At 44.5% G+C, this 15,849-nt stretch overlaps 1 protein-coding gene across 1 annotated transcript in view; it reads right to left on the reverse strand.

The window, feature by feature from the left end:
- The window catches only part of LOC127670546 (putative sperm motility kinase W), a 48,976-nt gene extending 33,162 nt beyond the window's left edge, over positions 1–15,814 (reverse strand). Inside the window, 5 exon segments of the mRNA XM_052165061.1 lie at positions 6,269–6,389; positions 8,070–8,260; positions 14,296–14,386; positions 14,388–14,620; positions 14,623–15,814. Coding sequence (XP_052021021.1) covers positions 6,269–6,389; positions 8,070–8,260; positions 14,296–14,386; positions 14,388–14,620; positions 14,623–15,814 — 1,828 coding nt within the window.
- Between the last annotated feature and the right edge of the window lie 35 nt (positions 15,815–15,849).

The raw sequence follows: 15,849 nt of genomic DNA on the forward strand, positions 1-15,849 counted from the left end.
TAGAGTATCTTCTAAGCCTGGGCTTATCAGCTAGAACAGTCTGTTCAGTATCAAGAGACTGAATATAGAGAACAAAATGAAGGAACTTGTGTAAGTTGAGAGAAGAATGGTTTTCTTGCAGAAGATATGTTCCCATCTCCTTCCCACCAGGCTTTGCATATCCCAGATATCCTAGCACAACCCCAATGCATATGAAACCCTCATTGCTAGACTTGTTTTCCTAACCTAAAGTCTAGGTTTTTGATTGAGTTCTCCTGCCAGGAGATTTAGAAGCTCTCTGGTGTTAGCCAAGGAGATATGCAAGAGCTGAATGAGACTGAGGCGGGGGCTTGGTGGGATCACTCTCCACTATGTCTGTCAGGCTCTTTTGCAAAGAGTTAACTTCTGCCATACTGCCTGTCCAGAAGTATCCTAGAAAGCGATTGGCTCTAGCACTCAGAAGTTCTGGTGTTGGATACCTGCCCTTCTTCTGCACTGTCTCATCTGGTGAACAGCATGACATCTTCATGCCATTGTTCTCCTCTCTACAATGGGGCTAAGAATGGAAACATGCAGTCAGGGATGTCCTCCTGGACACATCAAAAGTCTAATCACTTGTGGTCAGATCATGACTGGTGAGCAGGTGTGCAAGACCTTCAAGAACTGTGGAAGTGCCCACAGAGAATATAAAGACCTTGGGTACTCTGAGGGGAGCAAAAGACACAACTACTCCTTCTTGGATCACATGCCCAATTATATAAAACATCACCTGTTTTATCCATGTATAGAAGGCAAGCAAAGTGACTTGCACATAGATCCTGCAGCAACCCCCGCAGAAGATTTCCCCTGGAGACTCAAAATCTCAAAGATTAGGATGCAAATATAAACACATCCAGGTATGAAGGTGATGGCCACATGGTTCTTCCTCCATAGCTGAAAAATGTCCAAATGTTATTTCTAATGAGTACACTCTGTACTGTGCACAGCCCCAAATTCATATACCAGAAATTTCATTTTACTTTGCCTGTGTCCTCTCCATTTCCCAGTCTCTTGGGAGCATCATGGAGAAATGGTGAGACAATGCAGATATGCCACTGTCCAGAGAAGTACTCCCGGACCAGGACCTTGGGAAGCACACAGGCAGGATCCAAAAGCCCCAAAAGACTTCAGTAGACTTCTTACCTCCTTTGTACAAATGGGGTGTCCATGAAGAATTTTGAATACTTACTTACTTATCAAAGGTTTGAGATTATCTCCTTACATTTTAATCAAAGGTGCCTGGCATCTGTACCTCAGGGACCATCTGAAACTCATTGTTCCAATGATTGACAGAGCTCCACCATACACCAGGATTGGCTTATCAGAGCACAGAGATGTTATTGCCAGCCAAGGACATTATATTTTCTGGGAAATGAATTTTCAAAGATTGTTAGAAGGTTTACTCATGATGATAAATGTTGGGATGAATGCTGGAGGGATCACATAACATGGTGATATCAAAGGCAAGGATCACAAGGAAGGCACAGAATGGTCTAAAATACAGTATCCATGAGTATCCTAACTCATCCACCAACCAATAGATTGGAACTTAAAACACACTAGACTGCATCTGTGACCAGGACAAAGGTTAGTCCAAGTTGAAAAGCTGCGAGAATGTAGTGAGGGGCCATCCAACTAAGTGTCATGCTCCTATCCTGCGCTGTTGTCCAGAGTAGAGCACTGTATGGATAAAGCATGGCCACTGATTCAAGTGGGTACCTGTCCTCCTCACTCTGCACAAGTACTCTGAACTTGGGAAAACCCCACAACTCACTCAGCTTCTATTTAGGGCATATGCCAGTAGATCCCTCATTGCAACATCATCCAGCCTTTATAATTGCCCAGATTGTTGGGGAAGGCTGGTACTGCAGAAAAGGGAGCATGGTATTATCCAAGAGGCAGCAAGCACACATGATAAGAAAGGAAGGTAAAAGGCCAAAGGGTGGCAAACTACAAGAAAAGTTTCATTCATGGCATCTGGTAGTAGCATCTGGCTTTACTAGATGTTTGTGGAAATGCCAAAGGCTATTAGTAGATTTGTCTTTCAGGCCTGGGTAAACCTAAAGCCTGAAGTAGAATTCTTTGGATTCTGCATGGCTAGGCCCTAGCCTAGCCCTTTGAAAAGGATTATTTAGGCTCCCAAGTATCAAATGAGTTCTCCAAAGTTTAAGCATCACACATTTGAACATATCACTGGGAATTTGACAGGATTTAGCACCTTACTATGTTTCTCTTGACCCACTGCAGTCTCATGTCTTGACAATATGCCCATAAATACAACATTGCACATGGTCTTTTCACCTCCGTCTTGAAAGCTGTTTCATAATTGTAACTTCACAGGAGATAAGACAAGGGAGATGGTCTACTCACCAAACACCGTAGAAAAATGAGGTTGTCTGCCAGTTAAAAGCAGAATGCTTGAAACCAGAAGGAAACATTCCCAGGAAACATGGGGCTGGTGCAACTGAGCAAACACTAGAAAGACTGAGCGAATCTTGGGAATGAAATAACTTCTCGGGTTGGAGCAAGGGCTTGAGGGGATAACAGCTTGGGGCAGCAGCACTGACATGCTCCTGAATACATCTTGTATGTGGAGTTTTAAGTAGATTTTCAAGAATGTTCACTTAATACCAAACAGAACAGTAAAAGTGTGCAATGACAATTTAAAAATCCACATGGTTTTTCATTGGCATCCTCCATAGGAAGTGCTAATAACTAGCCAGAGTGAGTAGTCTAGAGAGACTGGGAAGGCTTAAAGGATACTATAGCATTCTGGGAATGAAGAGAGCATGGTTGGTATGTGGGTAGAATGTACAGGAAGTGGAGGAACTTCTGCATCAGAGATCCCACTGGCCTATAGCCCAGTGGCTCCCTATGTTCAGCTCAAAAGAGTCTGGTGATCCATGGCTCCATGTTGGGCCAGAAGAAAAATGCTACCTTCTGATTGAACACGCTCATCGCCCAGCATGAACTGCATTAAACCCAGCTCATATCTGTGGACGAAGGAGACTTTCACTCCCCTATGATTTAAAAAGACACAGCACTCTGCTCTGAGACTATGGGCTACTGCCACTTTAGAGGACTCACAATGTCATTGTTTCATGTCCGATATGGTGTTTACAAAGGCCATGATGTCATGGTCTTCCTTTATGTGATTTTGAAGTGCTAAAACTCTCTAAGGATACCAGAGAGCATATTTCACCTCTGCTTTCCTTCCCAGTGTCAGCTCATCATCTGGACCTCAGAGAATTGACAGTTGGATTATGTCCTCTGAGTAGTTTGGAGATTAGATCAGGACCAGGTGAGGAATGAATGGGGTGTGATTTGGCTGCCATTGGCAAGGGGTGGAATTGGAGCCTTGATTCACCAAAAAGGCCAAGGGCATGATGGAGGAGCTATGAAGACTTACAAGATAGAAGGATGTCCTCAGATATCCCCTAGGTCTACTTTACAAGGAAAGCATACAAAGGATAAAGATGCCTAAATGGTTCACAGAAAAGCCTGCTGTGACCCGCCTACTTGTGTAAGGAAGTGGGCTCATTCTATAGCTGTCAGGATACTGGACATGTCCAACATATGCCCATGTTACACAAGAACACAGCCTGCTATGGTAGGTCTAAATGTGCAGTAAGGCAGGCTGAGTCTAGAGCTCTTAGGACACTGGACATGACCACCATCTTTCCATGTTACACAAAGGGAGAGGTATAAGAGGTGGATGGCATGCAGACTATGTGACCAGGTGACAGCTGTGAGAATGACTGAAATGTGTGTGTCTGAGGCAGAGAATATTTTACAAAGAAAGCAAGGAGAAAGGAGAGATTCTGGGTATATGGCCTGTCAAGCAGGGCTTCAAATGCGGACCTTTTCTGTGAGCCTTGATGGGTTTCCATGTTGTCAGGACAGTCGTCCTCAGGAGAGACCTTCCTCAGCCTTCTTTCCCCTTTCTCACAAGGACACAGTGTATATTTATCTCAGTCATGGACAGACATGGGTAGTTTTGCCAAAACACAATTAATACCCTTTCCTTCTATATATCAACAAACTTGAAACACTCAGTTGTTATTCTAGCAAAAGTATCACAGTCATGCTTGAATAGCATTGGATAAACATGAATGGGGATCATCATCCCTTACATCAGTTGCAGCAAGTATAGTAGTGCTTGTCATATGCAACAATATTTCTAGCCTCACTTGTTTTAGAATGTGGTGCATTCAAAGCCTCTGCTCAGGAGACAGCAGGTATTGGAGAGGGTGTGGAGAAAGAGGAACACTCCTCCACTGCTGGAGGGGTTGCAAATTGGTACAACCACTCTGGAAATCAGTCTGGCGGTTCCTCCGAAATCTGGGCACCTCACTTCCAGAAGATCCTGCTATACCACTCCTGGGCATATACCCAGAGGATTCCCCACCATGTAATAAGGATACATGCTCTACTATGTTCACAGCAGCCCTATTTATAATTGCCAGATGCTGGAAAGAACCCAGGTATCCCTCAACAGAAGAGTGGATGCAAAAAATGTGGTATATCTACACAATGGAGTACTATTCAGCCATTAGAAACAATGAATTCATGAAATTCTTAGGCAAATGGATGGAGCTAGAGAACATCATACTAAGTGAGGTAACCCAGACTCAAAAGGTGAATCATGGTATGCACTCACTAATAAGTGGATATTAACCTAGAAAACTGGAATACCCAAAACATAATCCACACATCAAATGAGGTACAAGAAGAAAGGAGGAGTAGCCCCTTGCTCTGGAAAGACTCAGTGAAGCAGTATTTGGCAAAACCAGAACGGGGAAGTGGGAAAGGGTGGGTGGAAGCACTGGGGGAGAGAAGGGGGCTTATGAGACTTTCGGGGAGTGGGGGGCTAGAAAAGGGGAAATCATTTGAAATGTAAATAAAAATATATCGAATTAAAAAAATAAATAAAATAAAATAAAAAAACGAAAGTGGAAACAAACAAAAACAAAAACAAAACAAAACAAAACAAAACAACACCTCTGCTCTAGGTACAGAGATCTGAGACTGCTTGGGAGAGTTTCCTGTTACAGGAAACAGATATTTCCCCATGCTGCCCCCTGAGAACAGGAACCCAGGCCATCAGCTATCCATGTTATGAGTTGGGAACTGAGCTGTACTTTGTGCCTTCTCCTCTCATAGCTTTTGGGAATCTCAGTGTCTTAGCATCAAAATCCAGGAGATCTAAGGTGATCATCTTACCTGCTTGTCAAACATGAGGTCCATTGTGAATTTCAGTTCTGTCTCTAAGAGGAGACGAAGGAAAGACTGCAAAGACCATCTGAATATTGTCTTTCAGATTTGTGGTGAACCTCTCAGTGCCTCATGTCACCAGTCATACTAACTGCAACACCTTGAATCACTCTCTGAGAGGGAGGACTATGCAGATTCGTTAGTGATCCCTAGAAGACAGAATTAGAAGCTTTAAGGTGGTAAACCTCAGACCCATTTTCTTATGTGGACTCACTGTCTACCTGGTTTTCATCATGGCAGAGGAATAGTGTTCCTTATTGTTGGTTATTTACAGCAGATCAAGATCCCACTGAGAAGCCAGTTGTTTCCCAGGGCATCAGTGGTCTCACTTAGACTCTCTGATAAAGACAGATCTTGACCTTCACTCATTTGAAACTTGTTCCCACCTCCTCAATGTTCCAGCACACTAGTTCAGGCGTCACCTTTGGAGAGATGGGGTACAATTAATGTTGAAAGTGGAGATGGAAGACAGAAGACCAAACATGTGTCAAGATAATGTAAGAAAACCCCACCTCTTGCTTTCTGGATTCCTGGCTTCTACAAAAGTAGTTGCTGATACTGACAAGAAAGGGATGCAAAGGTCCTGAAGAAACCAAGAGGTTGGACAGTGGAACTGGGAGCTCTCAGACTCAGGAACAACACCAGGGCAGATAACGATCTGAGTTTTAAGTTCACTCTTACCACCAAATCAAGATTAGGGTTAATGCCTTGGACTTCTCACAGGTAAATCAGAGCATCTTGTGGAAGGGCTCTGGGTATCCTGTTGTGAGCTTGCCAGTCCTAAACTGTTACTGATGTACTGTCATAACCATAGAAAATTCTGGCAAAATAAAGGTAGGTTGAAAGCACAGGGGTAAATAAAGTAGGATGCTAATGTTCAATAAGATTTGACATTACAGAACTAAGCTGAGATGGAGGATCCCCAAATCAACAACCAAGACAATTCTGAAGGACAGAGAAGATCCCATTGTCCTACTGTCATCCAAGGAAGGAGAACAGCACATGTGTAGGCCAAGGCCGAGGTTCACACTCCCTAGTCCAGTCAGGTACTTCTCCAGCATGTACTGGTACAGCCTCTGATCCTTCAGGTTCTTCACCTATAAAACTATTCCAAGAATAGTCAGTAGAGTTCAATTCCTAGGTCTTTTGAGGGTCTGATAAATGCCTCAAGAGCTTTCCTCTGAAATCCACAGGCAACCCAGAAAATAGACATGCTACCTCCCCCACCCCAACACACATACGGAGTTATAAAAAAGAGTGAGAGAGAGAAACAGAAAGAGAAAGAGAAAGAGAAAGAGAGTCTGAGATAGAGAGACAGAGTGTTACAGAAAAATAAAGAGAGAAGCAGAAAGAAGGAAGGAAGGAAAGAAAGAAAGAGAAAAAGAACAGTAGAGAGTCAGAAACTGATGCTGGGACAGAGACAAAGGTGGAGTAACAAAGAAATATAGAAGGAGAGAAAGAGAGAGAGAGTGAGAGTGAGAGAGAGAGAGAGAGAGAGAGAGAGAGAGATAAGACAGCTAATAGGTCATATGTAAGAACATATGTAACTAATTTAAAGTGATTTGCAAGGTTCCATGCTGTCAGTGCCCATTCCATCTGTAAAAATTAATGTAAGTTCTGTAAGTATCATACATACCTAGTAGCACTGAATTTGACCTACTCAAGCAGAAGAACAATGACATGTTAGTCTGACCAGTTGCTAACCTTTCTTGGAGGGAGGGGCTCCAAAACTGGAAAAGGACCTGGCAGAGGAAACATAAAAAATGATCAACATGAAGACGAAGAATTCTGTTGTGAAACCTTAATCCATGTCTAGAAAGCATTAGTCAAGTTCACAGTTTAGACATCCCAGTGATGAGGTAATGGCTGAGTGAAAAGTGTCAGGTCTGATGTAGGGAGATGCCATCTTTGGGCCTAGGTAAAATGAGAAGCTGATGCCTCTAGTGAAGAGTCTGACAATAGTGGAGATTTCATCATCTGAACTGAAATGGGAAGACACAACAATTTGGGCAGTGCCATTCCCTAGGCTTGGCTGCCAGACTCCATAGGAGCAGAGAGATTTAGATGAGCACATGCAAGCTCACATGCATGGATTTATTTCTCTCCACACTTGACTGTGGATATGACACATGTGCACATGGGCCTTGGCTTCACTGTGGTAATGCAATAAAACCTGGAAGTGTCAAGTCAGTGTGGAGGAAATGAAACTGAGAAGGTTTTGTTTCAGATAATCACACTGACTCTAAAACAACCCAGCAACAACAGTGGAAGATATCAGACAGTTCCCTTAGTCAGTCAAAGTTATCAACTGTGGCTCCCAAGTCATGCTAGTTGAGGTATTCTGTCTCACTCTCTCTGAATGTCTGATCTGCAGTCATAATCTAAGAATTGCCTCCCAGGAGTTCTGTCAAGGGTCAGAAGGACCTTTGTCAGTGCACGTCATGAGTCAGATGACAGTAAGACGAGTTTCACAGACCCTGAACATCCCTCCACTAAAGACCTTCCACCAATTACCAATCATATTGAGTGGCAAGCCTATGATACTCTCCTTACTTCCCTTGTGCCACCATTCCACTGAGAGATTAGTGAGCAGCATCCTTGCTGAAGCATGGGTGAAGAGCAAGGGAGGAAGGAGCTCTGTAACAGCTGGACACTCAGATTTCTCATATTTAAGGAATAACCAGTGACATGAACCACCAGCACCTCTGCACATGGCCCTTTTCCAAGCCCCAACCTGCAGGAGACTCTAGGTCTAGGCATTGAAATGAATGACCTACATCACACTTGATGTCAACCAGGGTAGGGAGAGGCTCACACCGTGTGTGCCAGAACTCCATACTACAGATGCTTGAGATGATGCAGATGAGGCCCCTTGTCTTATTGATAGTGCCCTCCTGAATGGCATACAGAAGCTTTTGGTTGGTTTTCCAGGTAGCCACATTCTGCAACTTCTTACGGTAAAGCACATCTGCAAGGAAGAAGGGAGAGGATTAAATACCATGGAATGAGAAGGACAGAGTCCCCAGGACCTTGGTTAGGAACAAGCCCATAGCTTCCTGACAACCTGACACTGTACTGAGCTCTGGATAGAAGATGTGTGAATCATCCAGAGGATGAGATGCCCAGGAAGGGAGTCACAGGGGCAATGTGCCCAGTAGGAGAGGACAGCAGAGAGTGTACAAATGGTAGAATATTACAGGATACTCCCATGTTGCCAGACAAGCAGGTCAATACTAGTTTAATGACAACCAGAAAAGACTTAGCAACTGAAGATAGAAGCAGAGAAAAGTGTCTTTCTAAGCTGATGACTGATTACATTGTTTAGAGTGCTGAGAGAAACAGCTGACTGTATCCAGTGGTCCCATCTTCTGTTGCCTCTAGGGATTAGAGATGTCTAGACAATCAATGCACTGTGTTAGCCAGGTTCCTGTCTATATCAAACACCTTCTACGGAAAAGAAGCTACAACTCAGAAGTCAATCAGAATGAGAGAACATTCCTGACTTGGTGAGCAGGTCTGCAAACTGAAGAGTAAGTATCAGAGTGTGCAGGGAAATCATCCATACTACAGGATTTTCAAAGAATGAAGGGAAATAGGCCTTCACAGAAGATCCTGAAGAGTCCATGTATGGGACGTGCCACGCAGGGATACCTCAGTACCTATCAACAAGTCATCCAAGAACTACTAATAATTTTGTGATGGGACTGAAGGAACTTTGGGAAGTGGGTTGACATGAAGCACATGGTGAGAAAGCCACATGGGACCTCTCCATATTCCTCACCTGGTCTTTCCCTTTCACGTACAAACACTGTCCTCTCTGAGACAGAATGTTCCAGGTAGGATGTCAGAAAGATTATATCTTCAGATATTGAATTAGATTTTTGGATCAGCAGCAGAATTAGGTACAACAACATTTCAAACTCAGAAAGTTCAAGAGGTTGTACCTTCATGGAGACTTTCAGGTCAGATTATCCTCAGCAGCCATGGAGAGGAAAGGCCTTTGGTGCACAGCATCAGGATTTTGGATCCAGCCTTCGTGTTTTGTTTTCTGCCAGGAAAGCCTCATGACCCTCAAGTGCTTTTCTGGAGGTCAGAATCATAGCTGGAAACATCTAAAGACATGACAGTGACAGAAGGTCAGAGCACAGAGAATTTAGGTATCCCCTGCTACCTGTATCACTCAGTGTCTTATTTTCATAGTTAAGAAACATCCTAGAAAATAGGAGGGTGTTCTCAAGAAGACTGAGTGTCTTCATGAGAGAGAAAGCAGACTAAAGTTCTGAGGGACAACCAAGGTCCAGGATTCCTTCTGGTGACAGTTTTTATCTCCACTCCTTACCTGCTTAGAAATTCCACATGCATAGGTGATGAATGGTAGATCGCCATGCCTGAACATGGCCTCTTGTTTTGGGGATTCCTACATTGTCCAGCTATCACCATGGCCTTCTTATCTGACTTTCCCATGACCAACACAAGAGGACTGTACAGTTCAGGCCTTTGGCATGTTGTGACACCCAACATGCCCAGAGCCTGTGGTCTGAGTTGAGAACACAATTCCACCAAGACATGAATTAAAATAACTTTCTTTTAGGGTAACCATAAAAAATCAAACACAGGCACTCATCAGGTCCAGTCATTCATGATGGCTGCCAGTCACATGGCTGCTCTCAAGGCCCTCTGTCTCAGGCCTTCTTTCTCTCCAGGTTTAGCCCAGCAGAGCTGTCTGTTCAGGGACAGTGTTTGCCAACAACTTGTCCTAGGATGGGAACTCCCAGTTTTATTACTGTTTTTACCTGTTTTGATGCAAACTTACCTTACCACCTTTGTCTTCGTGAATGTCCTTGACTCTGCCAGAGTGTCATCAGCTCCTTGAGCACAGCTTGTCCATGACACTAATTATCCTGGCACCGAGCACCTAGCAAGAGCCTCACACTTCACTATACCTATCGAGTGGCAACTGACAAAGGGCAGATCACACCACTTCACATAGACAGTCTAGAAGCTGGGGTTACATCTCAGAGCCAATCTTCACTGTTCCTCCTTGTAGGTAAGAGTGAATTCAAGCCTGTGAAGGGAAGAATGTCTTCCATGATGCTTCAGGAGGACTGGAGCAGTCACAGTCCAGGAAGTGAGGAACAGGCTGCATGGCAAGAACTGGGAGACCAGCTCTATTAGACACCCCACATTTAGGACACAATCCCCCCCCCCAAAAAAAGCTGTGGCAGTGGTCAGGGGCACACCCACTGACTGATCTGTAGAGGCCCTCCTCTAGGCTCTTTATCCTCAAGATTGAGAAGCAAAGATGAGGGAGTGTCACGGTGAAATTGCTGTCACGTGGTGACAGGGCTGTCACTAGGAAGACCCCAGCATAGAATAAATGTCTTCAGAAGAGATAAGGGGTTGCACCACACAGCTTCCAGGTACAACTGGGACTCGCAGTGTTTCTGCATACAGCTGCCCACTGTCACAGTCCTCCTCTTCTTACTGTCTCCTCATGACAGTAGCACCTTGTAAGGCCAGGTCTCCTATAGGCTGAAAGGAAATATCGTCACATGGACATAAAGGGCAGAATAGCTTGGTTAGAGGATAGTCTACTGGGACATGGGTTCTTGTAGCAGATGGTGTCAACACTGCTCCATACCCAAATAGCACAGGGAGAGAGCTATCCTCCAGGAGTGTCAACAAGCCTGTGAGTATATGTAAAACCTCAGAAAATTATAGAAGAAAACTTCCCTAACCCAAAGAAAGAGAAGCACATAAACATACAAGAAGCCTACCGCGCACCAAATAGATTGGACCAGAAAGGAAATTCTTCTTGTCACATTAGAGTTAAAACACCAAATGCCCAAAACACAGAAAGAATATTTAAAGTAATAAGGGGAAAAGGTGCTGGTTCAACTGGAGGGCAGCATGCAGAAGAATGCAAATCGATCTATTCTTATCTCCTTGTACTAATTTCAAGCCCAAGTGGATCAAGGACCCCCACCTTAATCCAGACACACTGAAACTTATTACAACGTTTTTGTAAGGCAAAAGTCACAGTCAATAAGACAAAATGGCAACCAACAAATTGGGAAAGGATCTTTACCAACCCTACATCCGACAGAGGGCTAATATCCAAGATATACAAAGAACTCAAGAAGTTAGATTCCAGAGAGCCAAAAAACCCTATTAAAAATGGGGCATAGATCTAAACAAAGAATTTTCACCTGAGTAATATTAAATGGCTGAGAAGCACCTAAAGAAATGTTCAACATCCTTAGTAATCAGGGAAATGTAAATCAAAACAACCCAGAGATTTCACCTCACACCAGTCAGAATGGCTAAGATCAAAAACTCAGGAGACAGCAAGTTCTGGGGAGGATATGGAGGAGGAGGAACACTCCTTCACTGCTGGTACAAGCTGTGATTGGTACAAGCTGGTATTACAAGCTGGTACAACCACTCTGGAAATCAGTTTGGTAGTTTCTCAGAAAAGTAGGCATACTTTTTCACTACCAGAGAACCCTGTTATACCACTCCTGGACTTATAATCCAGAGGATTCTCCAGTATGTAATAAGGACACATGCTTCACTATGTTCACAGCAGCCCTATTTATAATAGCCAGAAGCTGGAAAGAACCCAGATGTCCCTCAATGGAGGAATGGATACAGAAAATGTCATATATTTACACAATAGAATACTAGTCAGCTATTAAAAACAATGAATTCATCAAATTCTTAGGCAAATGGGTGGAACTGGAAAATATCATCTTGTGTGAGGCAGCCTAATCACAAAAGAACACACATGGTATGCACTCATTGATCAGTGGATATTAGCCCAGAAGTTAGGAATACCCAAGACACAATTCACATATCAAATGATGCCTAAAAAGAAGGAAGAACAAAGTATGGATACTCTGGTCCTTCTTAGATGGGGGAACAAAATACTCACAGAAGGAGATACAGAGACAAAGGGTGGAGCAGAGACTGAGGGAAAGATCATCCAGAGACTGCCCCACCTAGGGATCCAACCCATATACAGTTACAAAACCCAGACACTATTGAGGATTCCCACAAGTGCCATCCCATATACAGTTACAAAACCCAGACACTATTGAGGATTCCCACAAGTGCCATCCCATATACAGTTACAAAACCCAGACACTATTGAGGATGCCAGCAAGTGCTTGCTGACTGGAGTCTGATATAGCTGTCACCTGGGAGGCTCTGCTAGTGCATGACAAATACAGAGGGCGACACTCTCAGTCAGCCATTGAACTGAACACAGGGTCTCTAATGGGGGAGCTAGAGAAAGGACCCAAGGAGCTGAAGGGGTTTGCAGTGCCATAGGAAGAACAACAAAATGAGCCACCCAGAACTCCCAGAGCTCCCAGGCACAAAACCATCAACCAGAGAGTTCACATGGTGTTACCCATGGCTCCAGACACACAGGCAGCAAAGGATGGTCTTGTTGGGCATCAGAGGGAGAAGAGGACCCTGGTACTGGAAGGTTTGATGCAGCAGTGTAGGGGAATACCAGGACAGGGAAGCGTTAGGGGGTGATTGGGGAACAGGGGGGCGTAGATGGCTTCTGGGACTTTGGGTACATGGAACCAGGAAAGGGGAAATCATTTGAAATGTAAATAAAGAATGTATCTAATAAAAAATAATACAAACCGATCCATTCTTTTGTTTTGTATTGTTTTTAAATCGATCCATTCTTATTTCCCTGTACAAAGCACAAATCCAAGTGGATCAAGGACCTCTACAGAAAACCTGATACACTCAATCTAATAGAAGAAAAAGTGGGAAATAGTCTCAAATACATTGGCACAGCGGAAAATTTCCTGAACAGAACACCAATGGCTTATAATCTAAGATCAAGAATTGACAATTGGGACCTCATAGAATTGCAAAGCTTTTTTAAGGCTAAGGACATAATAGCAGCCTTATTTATAATAGCCAGAAGCCGGAAAGAACCCAGATGTCCCTCAACAGAAGAATGGATACAGAAAATGTGATACATTTACACAATGGAATACTCTGTTATTAAATACAGTGACTTCATGAAATTCTTAGCCTAATTGATGGAACTAGAAATATTACATTAGGTTAGGCAAACGAATCACAAAAGACCACACATGAATGCACATTCTGATAAGTGGATATTAGTCCAGAAGCTGGGAACACCCAAGACACAATTCACAGAGCAAACAAAGCTCAAGAAGGAGGGAGAACAAAGTGTGGATACTTTGGTCTTTCTTAGAAGGAGGAACAAAATACCAATGGGAGGAGATTCAGAGACAAAGTGTCAAGCTGAACCTGAAGGAAAGACCATCCAGAGTCTGCCCCAGCAGCAGATCCATCCCATATACAGTCACAAAACTCAGATACTATGGTGGATGCTAAGAAAAGCTTGCTGAAAATGCCTTTGTTATAGCTGTCTCCTGACAGGTCCTGCCAGAGCCTTACAAATACAGTCGGATGCTCACAGCCAACCATAGCACTGAGCATGGGGTCCCCAATGAAGGAGGTAGAGAAGGGTCTGAGGGAGTGGAAAGGTTTTGCAGCCCCATAGGAAGAACAACAAAACAAACCAACCAAACCTCCCAGAGCTTCCAGAGACCAAGCCACCAATCACGGAGTGCAGATACCTGTGGCTGCATAATAGCAGATGACATCCTTGTCAGGCATCAATAGGAGGAGAGTTCCTTGGTCCTCTGAAGCTCTGATAGATGCCCCAGGGTAGGGGAATTGAAGACGTGGAGATGGGAGTGGGTGGATGGGTGGAAGAACACCTTACTAGAAGCAGCAGGAGGGTAGATAGGAGAGGGGGTTTCCAGGACAGGAGGAAACCAGGTAAGGGGATAACACCTGAAATGTAAATAAATTAAAATTAAAAGAAATATATCTGACCATCTCAAGAGACCCTGGAAATATACATCTCATTTCCAATGAGAAGACACGAATAAATACAGAGAGAATAAACTTCAGAGCCGAAATGCACCCTCCCATACTTGCCTATCCGTTCATTGGGTTCATCATCCAACCTCTTCCAGGGGAGCCACGTTCTAGGAGGATGTACACTGGGTTTTTGTGTTTGGAGCCCGGGGGATGCAACAAAGTCTCCACAGGCAATCCCTGATTCTTTTTCGAAAGCGTTTGAAACGCCCGCTCTTCACAGGGGGATGCAGTGGTTCCACAGACCAGCTTTGCTCAGGGGGCAAGTGTGTTTTGTCTTCCGCGGTGATGGTGTCGAAAAGACACGCGGCAGCCACGGCTCCAGAGTGGAGGGCAGGGGCAGAGGCAGAAGCAGGGCTCTTCTTTTTTGGAAAATGGAGGGCCATGGCGGCAAGGAGACACTTCTGGCCACTATGTGCCCTGATAATGCCAGGGCATCAGGTCGCAGCTGTCCTGAGGGCCTTATGTGGAGGAGGCCAGAGTTGGGTTCACTGGCTCTTCTTTTGAGGGGAAGGCCAGGGCTAGAGGCATGTGCTGGCGATGGGGGTGGCGTAGGGCACGGATTGACAGGCTTGGCTGAACCTGTAGGTATAGTCTCGATTCCTAGGCGTACCTGTTCTTGTAAAAGCAAATAGGTCCCCATTTTTTCATCAAACTTTCTCTTGTGCAGCGACTCCAAAATCTCGTTGGCATTAAACCCCATGACACGGAGCCTGTCTACGATGTCGCAGTCTGGATAGGAGTCAGTGGGGATGTTTACTTCAGCCTTTAGTATCCAGGGATGTTCTTCAATATCTTCGACGGAGGGCCTCATCTCTGGGGCAACAGTAAGGATCTGGTGGATTAGATTTTCAAGGTGACCAGAGAAGTAAGGTGGAATGTGATAGGTCCCTGTGGCGATATTTTCTTCTATCTCCTTCACGCTGTTTCCTGTAAAGGGGTAGTACGAAGTGCTTATGAAATAAAGCAGCACGCCCAAACTCCACACATCGGTTTTCCTGCTGTCGTAAGCCTCCCCTAGTACGAGTTCTGGGGCATAAAAGACCTTGGTCCCACACCTCCGTTTCAGGAAGCTGCCAGGCCTGATCTTGGTGGCCAGCCCAAAGTCTGTCAACTTGACGTTACCCTCCGCGTCCCTGAGGATATTCTGTGGTTTAATGTCTCTGTGAATAAAGTCATTGTTGTGGCAATACTTTACTGCAGACACTACTTGACCAAATATTTTCTTTGCCTCTGCCTCCTGCAGTGGGCCATTCTCCTCTGTTAAATCAGATAAGTTCCCTCCCGGAGCGTATTCGAGTATAAAATTAACGTGGCTTGGTGTTATCAGGACCTGGAAGAGGCGGATGATGTTCGGATGGTTTAAGGTCTCCAACGCTGCGCGTTCTGCCAGGATGATTCTCTCGGACTTCTTGGTGATTTCTATCGATTTGACGGCGACCATCACCTTGGTTGTCAGGTGCAAGGCCAATCTGACAGTACCAAAGGCACCCTCACCGAGATGGAAAAGTACTTTGAATTGACTTGCCAAATTCTTGCTTTTGGCATCGTCGGTCTTGGGGCTGAGTGTTCCGTGCATTCTGGTTACCACCGGTTGTGAGGTTCAAGGAACCC

Source organism: Apodemus sylvaticus, chromosome 20 (genome assembly GCF_947179515.1).
Source record: "Apodemus sylvaticus chromosome 20, mApoSyl1.1, whole genome shotgun sequence".
Taxonomy (NCBI): Eukaryota; Metazoa; Chordata; class Mammalia; order Rodentia; family Muridae; genus Apodemus; species Apodemus sylvaticus.